Below are 22,452 nucleotides of genomic sequence, written 5' to 3' on the forward strand. Positions count from 1 at the left end.
CTATGTCCTAGACACCGCCGTGCCGCCCAAGCTGAAGTTGCCGGCGCTCACATACAAAGGAGATAGCGACCCAACCGACCACGCCGAGGCCTTTGAGTCTCACATGTCGGTATGGGAGCAGCCTGATGAGGTCTGGTGCCGGGTCTTCCCAACGACTCTGCATGGGATGGCTCAGAGTTGGTACAAGGGGCTTCCCGACGGCTCGGTATATTGTTTCGCCGACCTAAAGGACGCCTTCTTAGCCCAGTACTCTTGCAACAAAAGGACGGTCGTGGAGACGTCGGACCTCCTAACTATCAAACAGGAGGAGGGCGAGTCTCTACGAAGCTACGTGAAGAGGTTCGACGGCAAGGTTCAGCAGATTCGGGAGATCAACCCCGGGCGGCGGCTTCAGATCGATGAAAGGCCTCCCAAAGGGAGACTTAAAAGACGAGCTCATCAAGCACGGGGGTTTGGGCCTGGATGCCGTCAGGAAGATGACCGATCAGGCCATCAAAGTAGAAGACTACCACAAAACCTGGGTAGGCCCCAGCGAGACTGAGCCCTCAGAAAAGAAAAGCCGCCGGGAGGACAGCCCGGATGAAAGGCGCCGTGGCGACAATAGGTCACGGTCCGATAAACCCACCAGGAAATGAGAACTCGACGGGCGCCGGGGAGTTCAAGCACCATACTACCGAAAGCAAAGACAATGATCACACCCCCCCGGTTGTATCCGCAGAAGTCTTCGCCCCGAGCGGGAGCAAAGGTCGAAGTGGGAAAGGCCCCTAAGCCGAGGGGCGACGGTGACACAAGCCAATACTGCGAGTACCACGGCTCCACCGGCCACTTAACAAACGATTGTCGACATCTGAAAGATGCCATTGAGGAACTGATCCGGAAGGGGAGCCTAGGCAAATATATTGCCGGAGGCCGAAGGACAGATGCCGGCGGATCGAATAAGAAACCCGTCTTAGAACGGAAAGGAGTAATTAATGTCGTCATCGGGGACAACGAGAACGGCGATTCCACTCGTGGGTACAAACGACACCTGAATGAGCTATATCAGGCCGTCAACTTTGTGCCCAACTTAGCAACCCCCGCTTCCAACATCCCCGATATGACCATCGGAAAGAAGAATTACGAAGGAGTCGTCGCTCCTCACAGCGACCCACTTACAGTCCACCTGGACATAGCCAACCACTTGGTGAAGAGGTGCCTAATTGACACAGGCGCTTACACAAATATTATGTACGGAGAATGCTTTCTTAGCCTCGGTGCCTCGAAGGTTGAAGACTTGACCCCCGCACCCGGCCCGTTGTACGGCTTCTCTGGGGCCGGCATGGTACCCCGGGGTCAATCGGGATCGCCAAGTAATGTTCGGAGAGCGAGGTGCGCCAAGAACGTTATGTCGGAATTCGTGGTCATTGACGGTTCATCCGCCTACAACGTCCTCATAGGCCGAGACACCCGAGTGCGGGCGACGCGGTGATGTCCATCCGGGCTCGACATTGATGTATGTCTCGGACCGGGGGGAAGCGCATAAACTCACCTCGAAGAACGAGAACGATGAGGTGGTGAATATCCAAGTATCCGCCAGAGGGTGCAACCTGCAATCCTTCAAAACGGCGAAGAAATCAGAAAAAGGGAAAAGACAATCCTTACGACAGGATGGCAAACCCATGGATACCACCGTCGGCATGGTAGAGGGAGCGGAGACCGAGGAGGTAGAGATTGACCCAGGCCGCACCGTGACTATCGGCGTCGACCTGGAACCAAATTTCAGAGCCGCTCTCCTAGATCTGCTGAGGAAAACAAAGACGTCTTCGCCTACTCAGCGGCCGAGATGCCAGGCGTGAGCCGGGAGGTAATCATTCACAAGCTAAACGTACTTCCCACCGCTCGCCCTGTCAAGCAAAGGATGAGAAACTCCTCAGCCGAGAAGGATGACGCCATCAAAGCCGAGGTAGATAAATTACTAGAAGCAGGCTTTATTATGCCTTGTACTTATCCTGAGTGGTTAGCCAACGTCGTGATGGTGAAGAAGTCATCGGGGGCATGGAGAATGTGCGTAGATTTTACCAACCTTAATAAAGCATGCCCCAAGGATTGTTACCCGTTGCCGCGGATAGATAGCTTAATCGACGCCACGGCAGGCTATACCATGCTGAGCCTGCTAGACGCCTTCTCGGGATATCACCAGGTATTCATGGATGAGGGGGACATGCCTAAATGCGCATTCATCACCGCGAACGGCACATACATGTACAAAATGATGCCGTTTGGTTTGAAAAACGCCGGTGCAACGTACACCAGACTGGTGGACAAAGTATTCCAAAGTCAAAAAGGGCGAAACATTGAGGCCTACGTCGACGATGCTATTGTGAAAAGCAAGTCTGACAGCGAGCACCTGGCCGATTTACACGAGACATTTTGCTCACTAAGGAAATACAAGATGAAGCTCAATCCAATGAAGTGCAACTTCGGTGTCCGGGCCGGTAAATTCCTCGGTGTACTCGTCAGTGCCAGAGGCATTGATGCCAATCCAGACAAAGTCCGAGCAATCCTAGACCTGCCGGAGCCAAGGAATCGAAAAGAGGTTATGATACTGACCGGGAGAATGGCGGCCCTAGCCCGTTTCATCTCTCGGTCAGCCGACAAGAGCACCCCATTCTTCAAAGTATTGAAAGGGAATAAAGACTTCAGCTGGGGGGAGGAACAGAGCACGGCTTTCCAGCAGCTGAAAGCCCATCTTCAGACTCTCCCAACTCTGTCCAGGCCGATACTGGGGGAGACGCTATACCTATACATAGCAGTTACCTCGGCCACGGTCAGTGCCGTAATCATCAGGGAGGAAGACAAGCAGCAACACCCAATCTACTTTGTCAGCCACACATTGTTGCCCGCCGAAAGAAACTACCCGCTTGTTGAAAAAGCAGCCTTTGCTGTCGTCATCGCCGCAAGGAAGTTAAAACCCTACTTCGATGCCCATCCCGTGACGGTCCTAACCGACCAGCCATTGGAGAAAGCATTGGAAAAATTTGAACAATCCGGCAGACTCGTCAAGTGGGCGGTGGAGCTATCCGGCTTCGGCATTCAATACAAACCAAGGCCTTCGATAAAGGGGCAAGCACTTGCAGATTTCCTGGCCGAGTGCACATATCAAGAGGAGATACACCCCGGTGTATGGGAGGTATTCACCGACGGGTCCTCCACAACAAGCAGCGCAGGCGCCGGCATCCTTATCATCAGCCCAAACGGGGACGAGTTTGAGTACGCTTTGAAATTCACCTTCCCGGCCTCAAACAACGAATCCGAATACGAAGCAGTGATAACAGGGGTCGAACTAGCCAGGGCCGCCGGAGTAGAACACATTGTGTTGAAGACAGACTCACTGTTGGTTACCAACCAAATCAGAGGAGAGTTCGAGGCGCGAGACGATGGGATGGTAAGATACCTGGAAAGGGTAAAAGCCGACACAGCAAAATTGAAGTTCTTCAAAATTCAGTGCATCCCCAGGTCCGAGAACAACCGGGCCGACGCTCTCTCCAAACTTGCCAGCTCAACCATCAAGAACATCAGCCGAACCGTGCTGGTAGATATCAGGAATACGAAGAGTATCACCGAGGACGTCGACATAATGGGCAACGTAGAGACCGAGACAACGTGGATGACTCCGATAATGAAGTACAAAGTTACAAGTGAGTTGCCGGAGGACCGCAATCTCTCGGCCAAGATAAAAAGAATCGCCGCAAGGTACTTGGTGTTCGAAGGAGAACTATACAGAAGGTCCGTAATAAGACCACTCTTGAAATGTGTCGGTCCAACCGACGCAGAGCTAATACTGACAGAGATTCACGAGGGCATATGCGGACACCACATGGGGGCAAGAACGCTAGCCCACAAAGCTCTCCGAGCCGGCTACTTCTGGCCCACCATGCTTCAGGACTCGAACGAAGACCAAGAAATGCGCAAACTGCCAGATGCATGCCCCGGTGATACACGCTCCTTCCCGAGACCTGCAACCGGTGCTTAGCCCCCTCCCTTTCGCACAATGGGGGATGGACATGCTAGGGCCATTTCCAACGGCCTCCGGAGGAAGGAAGTTCTTGATCATCGCCGTTGATTACTTCACCAAATGGGTTGAAGCTGTAGCAGTACCGGCAAAGACCACAGCGGCCGTCAGAAAGGTAATCTGGGAAAATGTTATAACCCGTTTCGGATTGCCCCAAGTCATGGTATTCGACCACGGCCGAGAATTTTGGAGTGACCTGATAATGAACTGGTTAGAAGAGCTTGGCATCAAGTTTGCATACTCCTCCGTCTGCCACCCACAGAGCAACGGACAGGCGGAGGCAGCCAATAAGACAATCCTCAACGGTTTGAAGAAGACGGTGGAAGACCTTAAAGGAAGATGGGCCGATGAGCTACCCGGCGTCCTGTGGTCCCTACGGACCACCGAGAAAGAAGCAACGGGGTACACCCCTTTCCATTTAGTCTACGGATCCGAAGCAGTCCTACCAATTGAAGCGACGGTGCCAACATTCAGAACGGCTACCTTTAACCCGGTCGAAAATGAGGAAGGCCTTAAAGCCTCCCTAGATCTGGTCGAAGAAAGCCGAGATACAAAGACGCCTCAACTTGGCAAAGTATACCAAAACCGTATGAGAAGAGCCTACAACCGAAGAGTCCACAAAAGGGACTTAAAAGTAGGAGATCTAGTCCTAAGAAAGTCAGCCGCCACCAACAAAGGAAACATTCACGGTAAACTGACGGCCAACTGGGAGGGTCCCTACAAGGTGGTTGAAGAAATGAGGCCGGGTACATACCGGCTGACAGACATGGGGGGTGTGCCTTTGATGAGCCATTGGAACACCGACAACCTAAGAAAGTACTTTGTATAGCGGCGGAGGTGTCCAAACCCAATGTGGACACCCCAACGCGCGATCTTAAATCAAGAAACAACCAAGTTTTCCATCCAAGTGCTTGTCCCCTCCATAGTTGCCACCCAAAGAAGAATTGCTGCCGAGCCATAACCCCGTTACCTTGGCAATTGGCCGAGAGCGACGGGGACACAATGACCGGTACGCTAGAAGAATTGCTGCCGAGCCATAACCCCGTTACCTTGGCAATTGGCCGAGAGCGACGGGGACACAATGACCGGTACGCTAGAAGAATTGCTGCCGAGCCATAACCCCGTTACCTTGGCAATTGGCCGAGAGCGACGGGGACACAATGACCGGTACGCTAGAAGAATTGCTGCCGAGCCATAACCCCGTTACCTTGGCAATTGGCCGAGAGCGACGGGGACACAATGACCGGTACGCTAAAAGAATTGCTGCCGAGCCATAACCCCGTTACCTTGGCAATTGGCCGAGAGCGACGGGGACACAATGACCGGTACGCTAGAAGAATTGCTGCCGAGCCATAACCCCGTTACCTTGGCAATTGGCCGAGAGCGACGGGGACACAATGACCGGTACGCTAGAAGAATCGCTGTCGAGCCATAACCCCAGTCACCTCGGCAATTGGCCAAAGGCGACGGGGACGCATCGGTCAGTACATAAAAGACGCTACTCAGTTGAGATATGCATTCAAACCGCCTCGGCCATACCAAAGGTAAAAACGAAGGCACTCAATTAATAACGCAAAAGGACAAACAAAGGTGGTTGATCAATGCCTCGGCCAAGCCAAAGGCCAAAAGGATAAACTTTGTTAAAAGAGTTAAAAGAAGAATACAGACGACGGCCGTCCCCATAGGGGCAAGCCTAAACACAACCTACCAAGAAAGTTTTTTTTACAAACAAGGAAAAAGAAAAGCAAAAGATTACAAGCATATCAATTGAAGCGCCAAAAGATGGCAGGGAGGAAAGGCTCAATAGTTGGCCCCCGAACAGCTAAGGCTATCCGAGACGCCGGGTGAGTCTGGTGACGACCGCCCGTCTCCCTATGCCTGATGCTGCCCTCCATCGAGGGGCAGCTGTCTGACGGTGGCGGCTCAAAAGAAGGCCCGACATTCTCAGCCTCCTTTTCGGCCTCCTTTGCCTCATAGGCCGCCTTGGCCAACGCTATCTGAGCCGCCTTCGCCGCCTCCTCCTTCTCAGCAGCCGCTGCTTCCGCAGCATCAGCCATCTCATCCAGGAGCTGGTCATATTTATCCCACGGGAAGGAGCCGTCGGTGACGAGCGTTCTGATTGCCTCCTTGGCCGCCTCCCTGGCCTGGTCCCGGAATTGGACACACATTTTAGGGAGGAGATCGTCTTGAAGCATTTCAATATCCTTCTCTTTTTGAGCAAGGATAGCCTGTGTGTCCTTGAGCACCTCCGCCTGCTTCCGGAACAGATCCTCCCACTCGTCCCTCTTGGCAACCACAGCGTCGTAGGTTTCCTTATACCTATCCCGCTCCGCCATCATCTTGGCCGTGGCACCATCAGCCTCCTCAACTTTGGCCCTCTCGGCCTTCAGCAGCTTCTCAGTCTCCTCCGCGCGCTTCTCGGCAATACGAAGATCCAGCTTAGCCTTCCCGGCTTCCCCTTTCGCAGCAGAGATATCAAGCTTGAGCTTTGCAATCAGTGGCCCAGATTGGGCCGCGGCCTTTTCCTGCTCCATGATGAGGGAGGCGGCTAGACGGCTCCATTTCCCCAACCTCTTGTATATTCTCTCACCCTCCGCCACGAGCTCGGAAGGAGTAGCCTTCTGGGGTGTGGAGTCAACGGTGACATTCCTGTCACCCGCCTTCTCAGTCGCCTCCTCAGGCTGTTTCCCTGCTTGCCGTTCAGTGAGAACGCCGGCTGCCGATGATGGATCTACAAAAAATTTACACAGGGCATCCATGTCACCGTGCATTGACACATCGAAAGTCGTCATCGGAACGTCCAATGAACCGGCTAAATCCGAACCACAAGTTAGATCCGTACCGGTTTGGACCCTCTTATGTGGAGGGCTGGTGGAGGCAGGTTTCTCCCCGGCAACGTTGGAAGCAGGCGGTGGATCTTTCCTCTTCTTCGGAGAAGGGACCTTAGCAACGGCCACCTCCTCCTCAGTAATGTTGATCACCTCCACATGATCCTTTTGGGCCACCGGGGCCGAAGAAGGAGTTGGCATTGAGACAGCCGCCGACTTGGACGCTGCCTTCTTTGATCTCCTCGGCACGCCTCCGAGAACCCGTGCCTGGGCCGTCTCCCGATCCAACCCCCTCGTCTGCTTTTCCATGATTTCGTTGGGGGCTAGCCTGCGATCCTTCGAGTCAGCCGTAGGACGCCGGTTGACAACCTTCCCGTCCTTATCAAGACCTAGCCTCTTCAAGTCCTTCTCAGACAGATCCCGCCCAAACCGATCTGCAAGAAATCAAACAAGAGTTACATAAAGGAAGTAAAACAAGGCTGAAAAAGGAACATAACAAGCGAAGGTGGGCCTCACACCGACCCCACTCACCCCAGTTGAGGGCCGGTATGAGGCCGACGCGGCATAGCAGCTCATCCTGAAGAATAATCTGAGTCGGGGGCAGCCATCCCTCCTCAGCACCAAACAGCCGCATTGCCCGCTTCTCGTCCGCAGTAAGAGCGACAAACGAAGCGTCCATCTTGACCTTGCCACCCCGGGAGACGTATTTCTCATACTCTTCCCGGGTCTCACACCGTAAGTAAACGGGGCTCTGGAAAGACCGCGGCAATGGGTAGTCCTCCGGCACTTGGACGTACACCCATCGCCCTTGCCAGTCTTTGCAAGAAGTAAGTTTGTTCACAGAGACATAGCCCGGCTCCGTCTGTACGCTGTACCACCCCACCTTGCCGGATTTTGACGGCCGAAGACTATGGAGGCGGCGAAACAGGTTAACCGATGGAACCTCCCCCCTAAAGAGACAGATCCATACAAAGCTGACTATCGTCCTCATGGCCAACGGATGCAGTTGGGCCACGACAACGTTCATAGCTTTAATGATGGCCATGACGTGTTCATTCAAAGGAAACCGGAGCCCATACTCCAGATGCCTAATATGTACGCCGATATGACCCGGGGGAGGACAGCAGACCGCCTGACCCTCCTCAGGAATAACAATTTTATACCCCTCACCGAGGAAGAAGTGACCTCCGAAAAGAGTCTCTCCGGAGCTGCTTGCGAACTTATTTGTAAATGCACGGTCGAGGCCAGTCGTGCAGGCCTCACCATGATCCGGGATAGTCGTCCTCCCACCATCAACGAGAGCCCTCTCATCATCATCATTAACAACATCAGCATCATCCTCATCCTCCAACTCCTCCAGGAGGGGCAGATCAGCAACGGGAGAAGGAGACCTAGGGCCCCCAAACCTTAACGGGACGGCTTCTAGTATCCCCTCCTCGTCAAGGCGCAACGGGGAACCCCCCGGCGCAGAAGTACTAGTGCCGGCATCAACAGAGGACATGTTCACAACAAATTACTAACGAAATAAAAGAAAATTTGTTTGTTTACCTCAAAGAAAAACACTCGCCGGATCGAAGACCGAAGATTTGAAGAAAAGAAAGCCCTTGAAAGTTTAGAGAGATGAAGATTTTGGGAGAAAATTTTCGAAAATTTGAGGAAATGAAAGTAATGGCCAAAATCACGGAATAAACTGCCCTATTTATAGGGAAAAGCCCATGAAGAAGGACCAATCAGGGCACAGCCCATGAAGCGTCAACCAATCAGCGAACAGACACGTGTCAGACATGCAACCACGGAATGTCAATCGTTGCAACAGTTGAATGTCAATCAATGCTACAGTGACCAAGCGTATTCAACACGCCCATTCACATCTCTTCGCCTGTTCATCTCCCTCAACAAGTTCCTAGGTACCTGCTCTCCGCCGGCCACATGATCAACCAAGCCAGGAAGCACCGGCCGGGGTCAATCAAAAATAACCGGCACTCTCAGCCCTGGTCTCGGCCGGCATCACATTCTTTCCCACATCGGACACCCTTTACGCATCCATGTGGAGGGGGGATATGGTAGGCCTACGAATGATCAAGCCGACGCATCAGAAGAGGCCGACGCAGAAAATTTTTGCAAAATACTTGCGCAGAATATACGCTCAACATACATCGGAGCCCATGCCACGGCATAGACTACGCTGGGGGCAAATTGATGGGGCATATTCTGCACCGCTGACCAAAGTCAACATATTGAGCAAGGTCAAAGATATCCACAGCAAAGTCAACAACTTAGACAGCCTAGCCGATGAAGCTCATCGGCCTGTCACCCAGGTCTCGGCCAGACAACTAGCCAGCCGGGACACACATCCGCGTACTCACATCCAAGACCCTCGGCGAGCCTGCCACAGGTCCATCGGCCGAGGGTACAACGGTCTTTCCACCTGATAGCCACTTGGCCACTTGGCCACTACGTGACAAAAGGTGAATGCCTATAAATACTCCTCAACCTTCATTGAGGAAAGGATCCACAAATTGACCTAATAACCACTATTCATCTGGTATTATCTTCCTTATCTCTCTACAATACACTCTTAGCCAAGTTACAACAACTTCTCTCTAAGTTTACTGACTTGAGCGTCGGAGTGAGTACGCTCGGCCAAAGCCGAGCCCTCAGTTTGTTCATCGTTTCAGGAGACCCCAAGAAGGATTCAAGCAAGGACATCGTTCTACTAGCTACGAGTGGTATCAAACATCTGCTCTGGAATTACGCTCGGAACAATAGTATATGACAAGTACGAATCATCAAAACACAGGTGGTAAAAGTAATATTTATAGTTGTGTTTTGTTATTTTGATAAAAGTAATATTTATAGTTGTTAAATATGAACTTACGAAGTACAGAGTATATTTTTAATGATGAAAAAACTGCGTTAAAATCCGCACCACCACCGCTAAAATTCTAGAATCGCCCCTAATACCTTGTATACCAAAACCAAGAATACAATAAGGGAAATATAGACGTTATTGGTCTTATGTTTGTAACAGTTTCTTTTAATAAGGTAAATTCAACCATAACAATCAGGGAACTGTTATCAAGAATACAAAACCAAATGAAAACACTCGAAGCCTATAATTCACATAACCAAATGAAAACTATAACATGTTACTCTATGGCGAAATTCTCAAGATCATGCAATAAATACCAAAAACACTCGGAATTAATCTTTTCTGAAAATTTTAGCAGGGCGCTACCTCCTGCAGTAGTTGTCCCATAAGCACCGTAACGTACCATTTTCGGAAAATTATGATTCGTAATAATCCTGCTTTTCCAAGACGCATTCGGATCTTTATGGTTGAACAATGTCCATTGTTCTACCTCTTGAGTGCCATCACTTCCGATCTTCCAAATGAACAGAGTTGGGCACTCTTTCAACGATGTCAAATAGTATTTGAATGTATCGTCTCTCATGGGTGTCATGATAAGCTCGTTATCTCTAAAAGCCTCGAGATTCAAATCAAAAGCAACAACGCTAAGCACAATAAATATATTCTTTGTATTTTTATGAACCCAATAAATCATGCCATTAAGACAAAGGCTGCCGGTGCATTGGTTGGTAAGCAACGAAGCACCGTTACTGACCACTGAACTTGGTAAATTTCCATAGTCAATCGGGTTCCAATAATTCGATCCAACAGTTAGTATCGCGGCATTGGTAGTAATACACTTTTTGGCTTTGCATCCGTATATAATACTCAGAACCTTGAATACCTTATGTACAGTGTTTCGAAACACACTTGAACGATTAATGTATCATTCCAGTGTTTCGAAACACACTTGAATCTCGACAATGACTTGGGCGGTGGCAGCCTTGACATGATATCAATCTGAATTTCTTCAGGAATGTCTGCATTTGATGCATCACTCGTATTGGAATTCCGTTCTTTATCTCCGCCTTTAATATTTTGCTCTACATTCATCTCCATGGAACTATCGACTATGCAAGTAACCTTAATTGAACGTTAAAACTCGCAAGATCTCTTAAAATAAGACGATTGTTATTTCGATCAAAACCGCGAAAAAACCAGAAAGGAACAATATTTCGAACTTTTATTATATACGATTAAGGCAGCCACCAAGTATTCAAATAGAATATAATATTTAAATATTTGTTAGGAAACCTAACAGAATAATTATATACGAGTACAGCTCAAAGCTAATCTACGGACTTTGGGAAACCTAACAAATAATTATAAGATATACAAAATATGGAATACGGAGTATATCCTAAAACGAATATTTACAGAATATAATATGCGATATTACGACGAATACAATTGCAATATTAACTCTGTTTGATATGATATTCTGCTTTTTTGTTAGTACGAATTTTCAAGTGTTTGTTGTTAGTACGAATGCTATTGTTGTTGACATGTGAATAAGGTTGCATCCCTCTTTGGACTTGATGTATAATGACGAATGATGATCACGAAAAGAGTCGATTTGGATCGCTTTTTTGTAAAATTTAATGATGTCAACGGAAAATAAAGAAGAAAATCGTTAAACGATCACTGCATTAAGAATCCAATTGGATTATATCAAATTATACCTGCAGATGTATATGGACATGGTACATCAAATACAAATCTAATTGAGCTTGTGACGTACTGACGGGTCAAATAAAACCCACATGGGAGAATAAAGACAAATCATTTGTGATTTTCTGTGCATTCTACTTTTTGTCTTATTTACGCATGTGGGTGATATTTAACCCGTCGCAAGCTGGTGGACGTAACATAAAAGCATCCCGACTTTTAGAAAAGGGATTGGTTGTCAATTGGTACTTTGTACCATTAACACGTGTCATGTTTTACAAGGAGCGACAGCATAAATTCCATCTAGCATCAATATGAGCGGCAACGGCTTAAAGAAGAAGGAACAGTTACAACACGTCTTGGTTATCATCCTCACCTTCCAATTATTCTTTCAACACTAAGTTACATCGCAGGATACAGTAGAACGAATCATATACCCAAAATTACTTATATATATATGTTACTACGTTACTACATCCACTCCATCCCTCCCTCCATCTCTAAAAAATATCCTACTAATCTTCTTCACCTTCTTTCTTTCTCGGCTATCCACGATTTAATTACGAGTAGCTGACCTGGTGTGTATGAATTGGAATTGGAATTATCGGCCATCAATAGTCCTTGACTCCGTCTATAAAGCACCAACATCTGATGCCATATTTCAAGTATGCTCAAATATTCTCATTTCCCTCCTCTTATCTTATCTTAATATTAATTTTGATCCATTTACTATTCATTGGTAATTTTTATTTTGACGAGTTAAATTAATTTAAAAATGTAAAGATATGATTGTGATTTGAGACGGAGGGAGTATAAATTCACAAATACTCTCCTATAACGAGTTGTATAGTAGCATTGTACAACCGTCTCAAAGTTGTTGAGCTCTTACACAAAGTTATTGAGCTGTTTTACAAGTTATTGAGCTATTTTACGAAGTTATTGAGCTTAATAATTATTATGTTAAGCTCAATAACTTTGTATCATAACTCGATAATTTTGTTAGTAGAGCTCGATAACTTTATAACAATGCTGAACTATATTGAATAAGTTGTATATACAACCAGTTGTATAATACATAAATTGGTATAAATTTGGGTTGGATATACTAACTTCTCAATTTTTTTAATTGTGTGTTAATTAAAATGTAGAGTTAATAACTGAATATGAGATTATTTATACAATCTTTTAAGCACATAATGTCGTTGATAATAGGGATTGTATTTTAAATGATTTTTTTTACTCATGTATCCTTTTCAGCGGTTTCTTTTGACAATAACTTTTGCATAGATTACTTATAATTTAATTCATTTTATGTAATTATATAAGGTTACGAATCATGGAATCCCAAAGGGAGTGATGAAAAAGGCCGTGACAGCTACAAAGAACTTTTTTGAATTACCCACTCATATGCTCAAGCCTAGTTTCATTAGTGAAGGTCTTCAGGTTGGCTGAACGTATTTTGATGATCAAGGACTAACTAGAGTGAGGAGGCTCAATCTGAACTCATATCCGCGTTGTCCCTATCCGACATTAACATGCGGAATGACGAAGCATTATGATCCCGACCTGAAAGAAGTTAGGAGTTTAAACTCCACACAATATACTGGGAAGGATTACATGCAAAAAGTAAGAACGGTGACGATGAGGAAACTGCATGAGGAGGCTTGCCGTCGCATAGCAACCGAGCAATTGATAATTATTCCGCTCGAGGAGGATATTCTAGGGGTTGAGCGCGAAGCACTTATGTCATGGGATATGCTAGCCATTTGGGCTGGCCTAGACCAGATTGATGTCCAACACCTATTTGTTTGGATGAAGTAAGTTTCTTAATAAATAATTTCATATTCTAATATTCTGACTACTAGAAAGTGTTTTAATTAAATACCGGAATTAATATCGTAATAATGTAGGATATTTAAATTGAGAATGATCCCCGAGAAGAAGATTCCAGTTGATCAATACGGATTCCTGTGCCCCTATGTTTTATCTTTATTTATTCCGGAATTCTCGTTCGAAGATCGGGTAGATTATATTGCTCAGCAATTGGCGACAACTAAGAAGCTAATTTTTGCCGCTTATAATGAAAAAGGGTAATAAACAAATTAATATTACGTTTCCCCCTACAATTGCATTTTCATAACTAATATATGTACTGTTAATAATGATGATGTCTCTTGATGTAGGACTCATTGGGTGCTAGCAGCCATCATGTCGACAAAGAAGAAAGTTTTTTGGTTGGACTCTATACATAATCCACCAAGCGAGACTTTTAAGCGCTTGATTAATAAGTAAGTTTATAATACTGATTTATTTATAATAACATTAAGTTTCAATTTTTATTTATAGCAAAAAGCTCATTTTTGCCCTTAAAAAAATGAGTGTCTGCCTCCTTTTTTTTTTATTAAAAAAAGAGCCTTTGAGAAGAGAAGAGCTAACGAGCAGGATCAACCCACGAAAGATTCTGATGATGGCCCTGATTTTATTACGATAACAGGGGTACGTGCTCAAATACAATACATTAAGTGCAAAAATCTGTGTTTAATACTAATACAATACCTAAAGTTCAAGATTCTCATGTGAGCCTTCTCTCGTCCTGCTTGTTTTTATGTAATAATAGGCCCTCGCCACCGGATAGCATACAATGTGGATACTACGTTTGTCGGTTCATGTTGGAGATTATTAGGCGAAGATATATCCTTATTCCAGAAAAGGTTAGTAATTTAATAATGTGTTTATTACTTTTTTTAAATTAGAGCTGATGTTGTCTTGCTTGCTGCTATATAAACCATGATGTTGCTATGCAGTATTTGATGTTGTTACAATAATGTCTTGTCTTTGTTTTTTCCGCAGTATGTAATCAACCCGTCACAAAAGATTCAGCGGTACTCAAGTGTAGATATAGACGAGGTAAGGGACATGTTGGGAAATACGTCTTAGAAAATAGAAATACATGATACTCAGAGTTTAGATCAGTTTATTAGTAAATTTTTTGTTGAAGTTAGGGAATGATTAGTTCATGTAAATTCAACTCCTTGTAAGTATATATATATGATGCTGCTGTTGTGGTTGAATTGAATCTATTGAGTTCGATGAACCCAGTTTGTGATTTATCTTTGTCTTTGGTATATGGTGTCTTTGATATATGCAGGTTTTTGAATGACATGAAACAAATTTAATTTTTTAAAACATTAGGAGTTCGTAATAAAAACGGTTACTAAAAAAAACCCGTTGTGAAGACCTTTAACAACGGTTATTAAAAAAGAAACCGTTGTGAATACCGCGCATAATATTCAACAACAGGTTTTAAACGAAGAACCGTTGTTAAAAGTCTTCACAATTTTGGAGGGAAAGTTACAACAACGGGTTTTAAACTAAGAACCGTTGTTACTACAAATTTCAACAACGGGTATGTAGCATATACCCTTGTTAAAAGTCTTCACAATTTTGGAGGGAAAGTTACAACAACGGTTATACATATCACAACCGTTGTTATATTATTCCCACCAAATTTTTGAAACACTTTCCACAACGGCGTACACGCAACAACAACGGCTTTTAACCGTGGTGAATACTTTCGACAACGGTTTAAGTAAATAACCAAACCGTTGTAAATACCTTTTACAACGGCCGCTTTAACAACGTCCGCTTTTTGTTTTTACAACGGTTTTTACCCGTGGTTATAGCCTGTATCTGTAGTAGTGTCCTGTCAGCATATACTCTGCATGCTAAATAGCAATCATAAGCTTTAATAAAAAAAACTTACACACTCATATGTTACTCAAACATTACAATGACATTATATTATCAATAAATGATCAAAACGTAATGCTTGAAACAATGATTATCACAAAAGTGGAAACGCCTTTTATATCCACATAATAGACAAAAGCTATTTACGCATGCATGTAAAAAATTCGTTCCTGGACGAACTGCGAGAACAATTCTCACGAGACCCAAATTTACAAAATGTAAATGCAAAATTGGCTCTGATACCAATTGAAGGGACCGCGGTACATCACATGTAGCAACGGAAGACAGAAATGCGGTCCTTGTGAGATCAATTGCATTTAAATTTTTTGTAAAAACTGAGTAAAGGGACACATACTTTATGTGTATATAGTAAATTGGTTCAACCCCGAAAGTACGGAGTCTCTAGTGTATCCACACCGGTAGATAGACTAACGTTCTCAACCTTTGAGGCGACCTCGGAATAATAGAGAAACACTTTCTCCACTTTTTAGTGTATGAGAGGAAGACAATATACAAACTTGTTTGCATACCTTACAAAAATGCATGGCCAAGTACTATTTATAGGAAATAATTTCTTAGACTCCACGAAATAAACATGGCTAAGCAAACTAAGGATGGAAGGCAGTCAAGGCACGTCGCATACTTGAAAAAACATGGCATTCTATTATGCCATATTACACCCATAAGGCACGTAGCTTATAATGGCCATCCTTATCCTTTTCAGTCCGATCTCTCATACAATCGTCTTTCCGATATTAACTATATTTCCGTGTTAGCGGACAATATAAAAAATATGTTTGGATTGTTCGTCGACATAATTGAGTGTAAATAGCATGATTTGATGTGTAAAAATTAGTGATTTAGTTGATGTAAATGTTTTTGTAATGTGGGTTTGGATCATAGTTGGATGATGTTGTATTTGGATTATTTGATGTAATTAAGTGTAAGTAGCATGATTTGATGTGTATAAATTAGTGATTTAGACATTTAGTCAATTTAGGTGTTTTTATAATATGGGTTTCGATCATTGTTTGATGATAGTGTATTTTGATTTTTATTCACTTATTTGATGTGATTGTTTTTAGTGACGGAGATAGGATTTGAGACGAATGTTGATAAAATGTTATATGGAGGCGAATAAGTGATACAATGAAGTAGTTTAGAAAAAAGATTGTTTTTTTAACTAATGAACTCATAGTTTACATGGCCAAGATCCCATCCCTCTTGTTCTGCCCTTGGTTGGTTTTTAATCGAGCGATTTAATTGTGTTGGTAATACATTTATACTCCCTCCTATTCTACATAACCTTCCTTATTTCCTTTTTCATCTATTCACAATATCTTCCCTCTTTCCTTATTTAGTAAAGTTTTATACTTATTTTAATCAACTCACCCCACAACAATACCCCACAATACATATACTTTATCTTATTTTAATCACCTTACCCCACAACAATACTTATTTTAATCACCTCACCCCCACAATAATACCCCACAATACCTTCCCTCTTTCCAATTATCTCACCCCACCACAATACTTTAACTTATTTAATTCAAACACCCTTAATTTTCGTGCCACCCATGAATAGGGAAGATTATCGGGAATAGGAGGGAGTATGTGGTAACAGGATTCTTTTGATATGAAGATGATGAATTATAGTGAAGAATTTGAGGATGATTCTGATGTGCTTATTGAGTGTAGAAATGTCTACAAGTCTTTTGGGGAGAAACACATACTGAGAGGTGTTAGCTTCAAGGTGCATAATTATGTTCTCCGATCCTACTCTTATTATTGATATATGAAATTAAGTATTAAGATATATGCTTATTAATTTGAAGATTCTCGGATCATACTGCTCAAGTGTTCATGTTGATTAGAATTGCTTGTAGATTAGACATGGCGAAGCCGTTGGCATAATCGGGCCATCTGGTACTGGAAAGTCGACTATTTTGAAGATTATTGCTGGACTTCTTGCTCCAGACCAGGTAACAGACTTACCCCCAGTTCCTAGAGTTCATATACTTTTATGTGGTTCATAAGACCGAAGGAGGTCGCAACCTTAACAGTTAACACCAATTGACGATAGGAGTAGCTACTATATTAAAAGTTATCAACTTTCTCTGTTTTTAATCAACGTATGACACTCGTATAGTTGTATGTGACATTATGCAGGTTAGAGTCAATTTTCAGCACTTGCAGTTTATTCACGTGAACTACCAGAGTGATTGTTGTTGTGCTTGACAGGGGGAGGTTTACATTCGAGGGAAAAGGAGAGACGGATTGATTAGTGACGACGAGGCCTCAATATCAGGGCTTCGCATTGGCTTGGTAATTGTACTGACATATTTGCATTCTGTTGTTAAGTGTGATTTTATGTGTTTGCTGAGGTTTGTATGTTTTGGGTGTCAGGTCTTTCAAAGTGCTGCATTGTTCGATTCCCTATCTGTGCGTGAAAATGTTGGTTTCCTTCTGTGAGAGACTGCCCTTATTGTTGTTTATTATTTGGTATATTTTAAATTCTTACCATTTGATATTAATGCTTACCCACATTTTTTCTCATCTCTATGGTTAGGTATGAAAACTCTAGAATGCCAGATGATCAAATATCAGACCTGGTAACTGAAACGTTGGCTGCAGTCGGCCTGAAGGCATGTCTAAATCAATGAACTTTAGTTTTTTTTTTTTTTTGGTTTGTGGTCACTTTTTAGCCATATCAGTTATTGGTTCTCGGGCTTTCCTCTTCAAATGTAAAGATTCTGAACAACAGCAGAAAATGCTATGCTTATGTGCAGGGGGTTGAAGAACGGTTACCTTCTGAGCTGTCTGGTGGGATGAAAAAACGAGTTGCTTTGGCTCGTTCAATCATATTTGACACCACAAAGAACGCTGTGGAGCCTGAGGTGTGATTTATTATTTTAGATTTGTCACTAACTAGTTCATGATAAATTGTTGTATGTATAATCATCATATGTACGGATGTGTGGTGTTATCTTTTTGATGTATGGAGTTTGATTTCTCACACGACTTATTTAGGGGGCGTTTGGTACGGGGGAAAGGGAATGGGAAACCCTTACCCCTCTCCATTACCCATTACCTTACCCCTCAATATCAGGGTTACCCATTCCCTTACACCTCTCCGTTACCCATTCCCTTTCCCCCTTCATCCCACCATCCCCAACCTACTCACCATCAACACCCACACCCTAATGAACCACCAGTCCACTATTCACGCCGGCGACCTCCACTATCACACCGGCGAGTTCACTACCATTGGCCGCTAGCGACCTGCCTTTATTCACGCCGGCGAGACGGTGATCCCACCACCGTTACCGACAGGCTACCAGATCCGGCTATTTCCTCCAATAACCTCAGAAAAATCCTCCCCCACCTCGAAAAAACCAGATCTGGTGTTTTCCAGGGTGGGGGAGGCTGTTTCCGGGGTGGGAGTGGGTTTTCCTAGGGAGGATGTGGTGTTTGGTGTTGGAGCTTGATGAGTTTTCGATGGTGGTGGGAGGAGGTGGTGGTGTAGGTGGTGGATATCGGGTTTGACTTTTGAGGGTGGTGGTTGAAGATGATTCCTTTTCCCATTGTATTCATACCAAACACTTGGCATATTTGGGGTAGTCCCTTTCCTTTTCTCCTTATTCCCTTTCCCTTTCCTGAACCAAACGCCCCCTTATTATATTTCTTTTCTTTAATTCTACTCTTACAACTTTTCCCTTTTATTTTATTTTACATTTTTTTTTTAAAAGTTAAAACTTCGTTTACTTATTGTCTTATTTCTCCAATTTTTAGTCTACTCTTTCAAGTTTCAAGTTTCAACTACTATGTTCTTTCAACTTTTTTTTACTTAAATTCCCGTATATTGTGGAGCCCTATTGGATATACCCTAGACGGTTTAAGATGATGATTCATGTTAGCCGAGTAGCCGATGCTTTAGCCGAGTAGCCGACCCCAAAGCATTTTTCTGATGTTGTTGTCCTTGTATATCTTACAAGGATTTGCTTTTCTATTCTTGTTAATCTTTATAGGCATGAAAAATAATTGATTGACTTCTTTGGACTAAGGCTCCGATTGACTTCTTTTGGACTACCCATGGCAGGTTCTCTTGTATGATGAACCAACAGCTGGACTTGACCCAATTGCATCAACTGTAGTTGAAGATCTTATTCGTTCAGTTCATTTAAAAGGAGAAGACGCTGCTGGGAAGACTGGGAATGTGGCATCTTATGTAGTTGTTACTCACCAACACAGTACCATCCGCAGAGCTGTTGATAGGTAATTATTTTTTTGACCAATCACTTTGCACAGAGTTGAAAGATGTAATTTCATTCACATAATAGAGTATTTCGATTGGTTCAGATTGATCTTTCTTTACGAGGGAGAAATTGTATGGGAAGGATTGACGCATGAGTTTAGCGCATCAACAAATCCCATTGTTCAACAGGTATCTTTGAATCTTTTAAACTAGATCGTCTTTATCATCTATAGACTCTTGCTATCAAAATGTTTCAGGCTTTAAAATGATCTTACCCGTCATCTAAGGGTTGAGTTAGACCCTCGAGTTCCTTGAGAATTGTCAAGGATTTGGGTTCTTTGAAGTGGAAATGTTAATTCCGAGTTTGGTTGTTTGTAGGGTTTTCGTTGCTTGACTATTTCACTTTATTGCTTTATATTCAGTTTGCAACGGGGAGTTTGGAAGGTCCAATCAAGTATTAGCACATACATCTCGAAACAGTAACTCTAGCTTATCGGATACAGAAGGCAAAAATTAAGTGCATTATGTGGAGAACAAGATGCTCTACTGTATGTTTGTCCATCAATGTTTTCGGCATATAGAACGATTGTACGTGACTGAAACCTTGAAGAGAAAGTGAAGCGACAACGCTTGCACGATCCAACTGCGCATGGCTCGAGAAATTTTCTTGTAGGAATCGAACCCCTAACAAGATGCTCTACTGTATGTTATGTTATTCATTACTTAATTCCCTACTTTTTTTTTGGAGAATTTATTTTATTTTATTATTTTTTGGTTCAAATGAGTTGCACTTGTGTGGTAGGTGAGAATCAAACCCCAAACTTCATGGTTTCGGTAAGAGAGTTGTTACCACTTGAGCTAACTCTTGTTCTCTTATTATACAGTATTTTATTATGAAATAAGCCCCCATACGTTTGACATTATGTACATCAATATCAATTTTTAAGCAAGTGTGAGATAGGGAATCGAATATACACATTTTTTACCTTGTGTTAGCCACACAAACATCTGAATAAAACATAATGAAATTGAATTGAAATTGCATTGAATGATTATTGTCTCATATTTAAAAAGTTAAATCTAATAAGATAAATCATTATCAGCACGAATCATGATACTGTCAAATTAAAAACATCGGTCTGATTCTTTAAATTTGGAATCCTACGGCGAAATCCTCAAGATCATACGATAAATACCAAGAACACTCGTGATTGGAATCAATCGATTTAGAATATTGTATCACGGTGCTACCACCTGCAACAGGGATCCCATAATAACCGTAAGTTACCCCTTTGGGAAAATCAGTAGTAGTAAAAATCCTCCTCTTCCAAGCCGCATTCGGATTTTTATGGTTAAATAATGTCCACTGTTCAACTTTTACCTCTCCAGTGTAATAATTTTTCATCTTGCAAATAAACAGAGTTGGGCACTCTTTCAAAAATGTCAAATAGTATCTGAATGTCCCGTCTTTCATGGGTGTCGTGACAAGCTCGGTATCTCTGAACGCCTCACGATTCAAATCAAAAGAACCAACGGTTAGCACACTAACATTATCGATTGTATTTTTATGAACCCAATACATCACTTCATCTAAACAAAGGCTATTGATGATAGTCCGCCGAGGCGACTTTTTAATCAGTGAACTAGGTAAACACTTGTAGTTTATTGGGTTCCAATGTTTCGATCCAACGGTCAATATCGCGGCCCTTGTTGTAGTACCCTCTTTGATTGTGCTTTCGTAAATAATACTCAAAACTTTGAATACCTTATGTACAGGATCAAACCCTAATGCATACCAAAGTCTGAAAGGACCCTTGGACTTGATAGTTATTGCTGGAAGACGGATAAAATCCCGAGTTTTTATGTTCATAAGACCGGCAAACGTTGAATCTTTATCGAAGAGACAAATTAGGTCGTTGCATATATTGGACATGTATAAATAATTAGTCATAGGAAAATCATTGAAATATATGTCTCGCCCTTTGATGGGATTGCCGGTTGTTTTGGGGGTGTTGTCATCGTTGAGGTCAAATGAGATAACCGAGCCTTTTCTCCAATTAGTAAAGCGTGCCACGTAGGCAAGTTTTGAATGTTTATCATACGAAGGAGAGTGTTTAACCAAGAATGCTTGTATGGTTAATGTATCATTCCAGTGTTTCGAAACATACTGGCATCTCGACAATGACTTGGGTGGCAGCCTTGACAAGATATCGAGTTGAATTTCTTCAGGAATGTCTACAAATGATACATCACTCGTATTGCACTCCCGTCTTGTAACTTCGCCTTGAATCTTTTGCTCAACATTCATCTCCATGGAACTATCGACTATGCAAGTATTCATAATTGTGAAAGAAACAAGATTAAATTTGTTATGATAAAAATAATTGTGTCCAAAAGAAGCCGGGCTTCAAAGAGTACTTGTACTAGCAAATCCCTTTCTTAATCCTATTAGAATTTTAACAATTTTCCTTAAATTAGAATTGATAGTATCTTGACGCAGAGCAATCTTTCCTTAAATTAGATAGAAAACTAAATATCAGAAGTAGACCTGTCAAAAACTGACTCGACCTGACAATAATCCAAAATAACCCTTATTTTTCAACCCAAACTCGAAAAAGTCATGGTAAATTATGTAAAAGAAAGTTGCAAACAAATCGGAGAAAATTAAAAGTCGTTGATCTATTTGTTTTTGACCCTATCTCAACTCGAAAACCATATAAACTTGACCCCTATTTTATCAACACCCAACTCGAATTCTACCAGAACTCGAAATTACCCAACCTATAACCCGCCCGTCCAACCCATTTAACATGTCAAATTAGAGAACCTTTTTTTCATTACGGATTATTTACAAAACAATTTAACATCAAAATAGATTCAGTTTTTTAAATTTTTTTTGGCGTGTTTTTTTAAAGGCGATAGCGGCTTTCGCACAAATTACGGTCCCTGCCCACCCTGTAGCCGCTGTCCAGGACATCGGCTTTTA

General features: G+C 43.3%; 3 protein-coding genes and 1 long non-coding RNA gene across 4 annotated transcripts; 3 read left to right on the forward strand and 1 right to left on the reverse strand.

Annotated features, from left to right (window-relative positions):
* Positions 1–11,941: 11,941 nt before the first annotated feature.
* LOC141594562 (uncharacterized) lies at positions 11,942–14,038 on the forward strand. Its single transcript, XM_074414573.1, has 5 exons — positions 11,942–12,123; positions 12,785–13,275; positions 13,369–13,548; positions 13,642–13,746; positions 13,870–14,038. Exons 2-5 carry the CDS (start codon positions 13,001–13,003, stop codon positions 14,036–14,038), a joined length of 729 nt encoding a protein of 242 aa, XP_074270674.1. The 5' UTR covers positions 11,942–12,123; positions 12,785–13,000.
* A 47-nt stretch (positions 14,039–14,085) lies between these two features.
* On the forward strand, positions 14,086–14,538 carry LOC141594052 (uncharacterized). The gene is made up of 2 exons (XR_012521988.1): positions 14,086–14,169; positions 14,309–14,538. It is a non-coding gene; the product is annotated as an uncharacterized LOC141594052 (long non-coding RNA).
* A 2,290-nt stretch (positions 14,539–16,828) lies between these two features.
* LOC141596220 (protein TRIGALACTOSYLDIACYLGLYCEROL 3, chloroplastic) lies at positions 16,829–20,215 on the forward strand. Its single transcript, XM_074416323.1, has 9 exons — positions 16,829–16,964; positions 17,098–17,193; positions 17,453–17,536; positions 17,618–17,679; positions 17,781–17,856; positions 18,001–18,108; positions 19,311–19,486; positions 19,571–19,655; positions 19,889–20,215. The coding sequence occupies exons 1-9, from the start codon at positions 16,848–16,850 to the stop codon at positions 19,925–19,927; spliced, it is 843 nt and encodes a 280-aa protein (XP_074272424.1). The 5' UTR covers positions 16,829–16,847; the 3' UTR covers positions 19,928–20,215.
* A 398-nt stretch (positions 20,216–20,613) lies between these two features.
* Positions 20,614–21,807, reverse strand: LOC141594563 (putative F-box protein At3g52320). Its single transcript, XM_074414574.1, has one exon. It carries the CDS (start codon positions 21,805–21,807, stop codon positions 20,614–20,616), a length of 1,194 nt encoding a protein of 397 aa, XP_074270675.1.
* Positions 21,808–22,452: the final 645 nt, after the last annotated feature.

This window comes from Silene latifolia, chromosome 8 (genome assembly GCF_048544455.1).
Source record: "Silene latifolia isolate original U9 population chromosome 8, ASM4854445v1, whole genome shotgun sequence".
NCBI lineage: Eukaryota > Viridiplantae > Streptophyta > Magnoliopsida > Caryophyllales > Caryophyllaceae > Silene > Silene latifolia.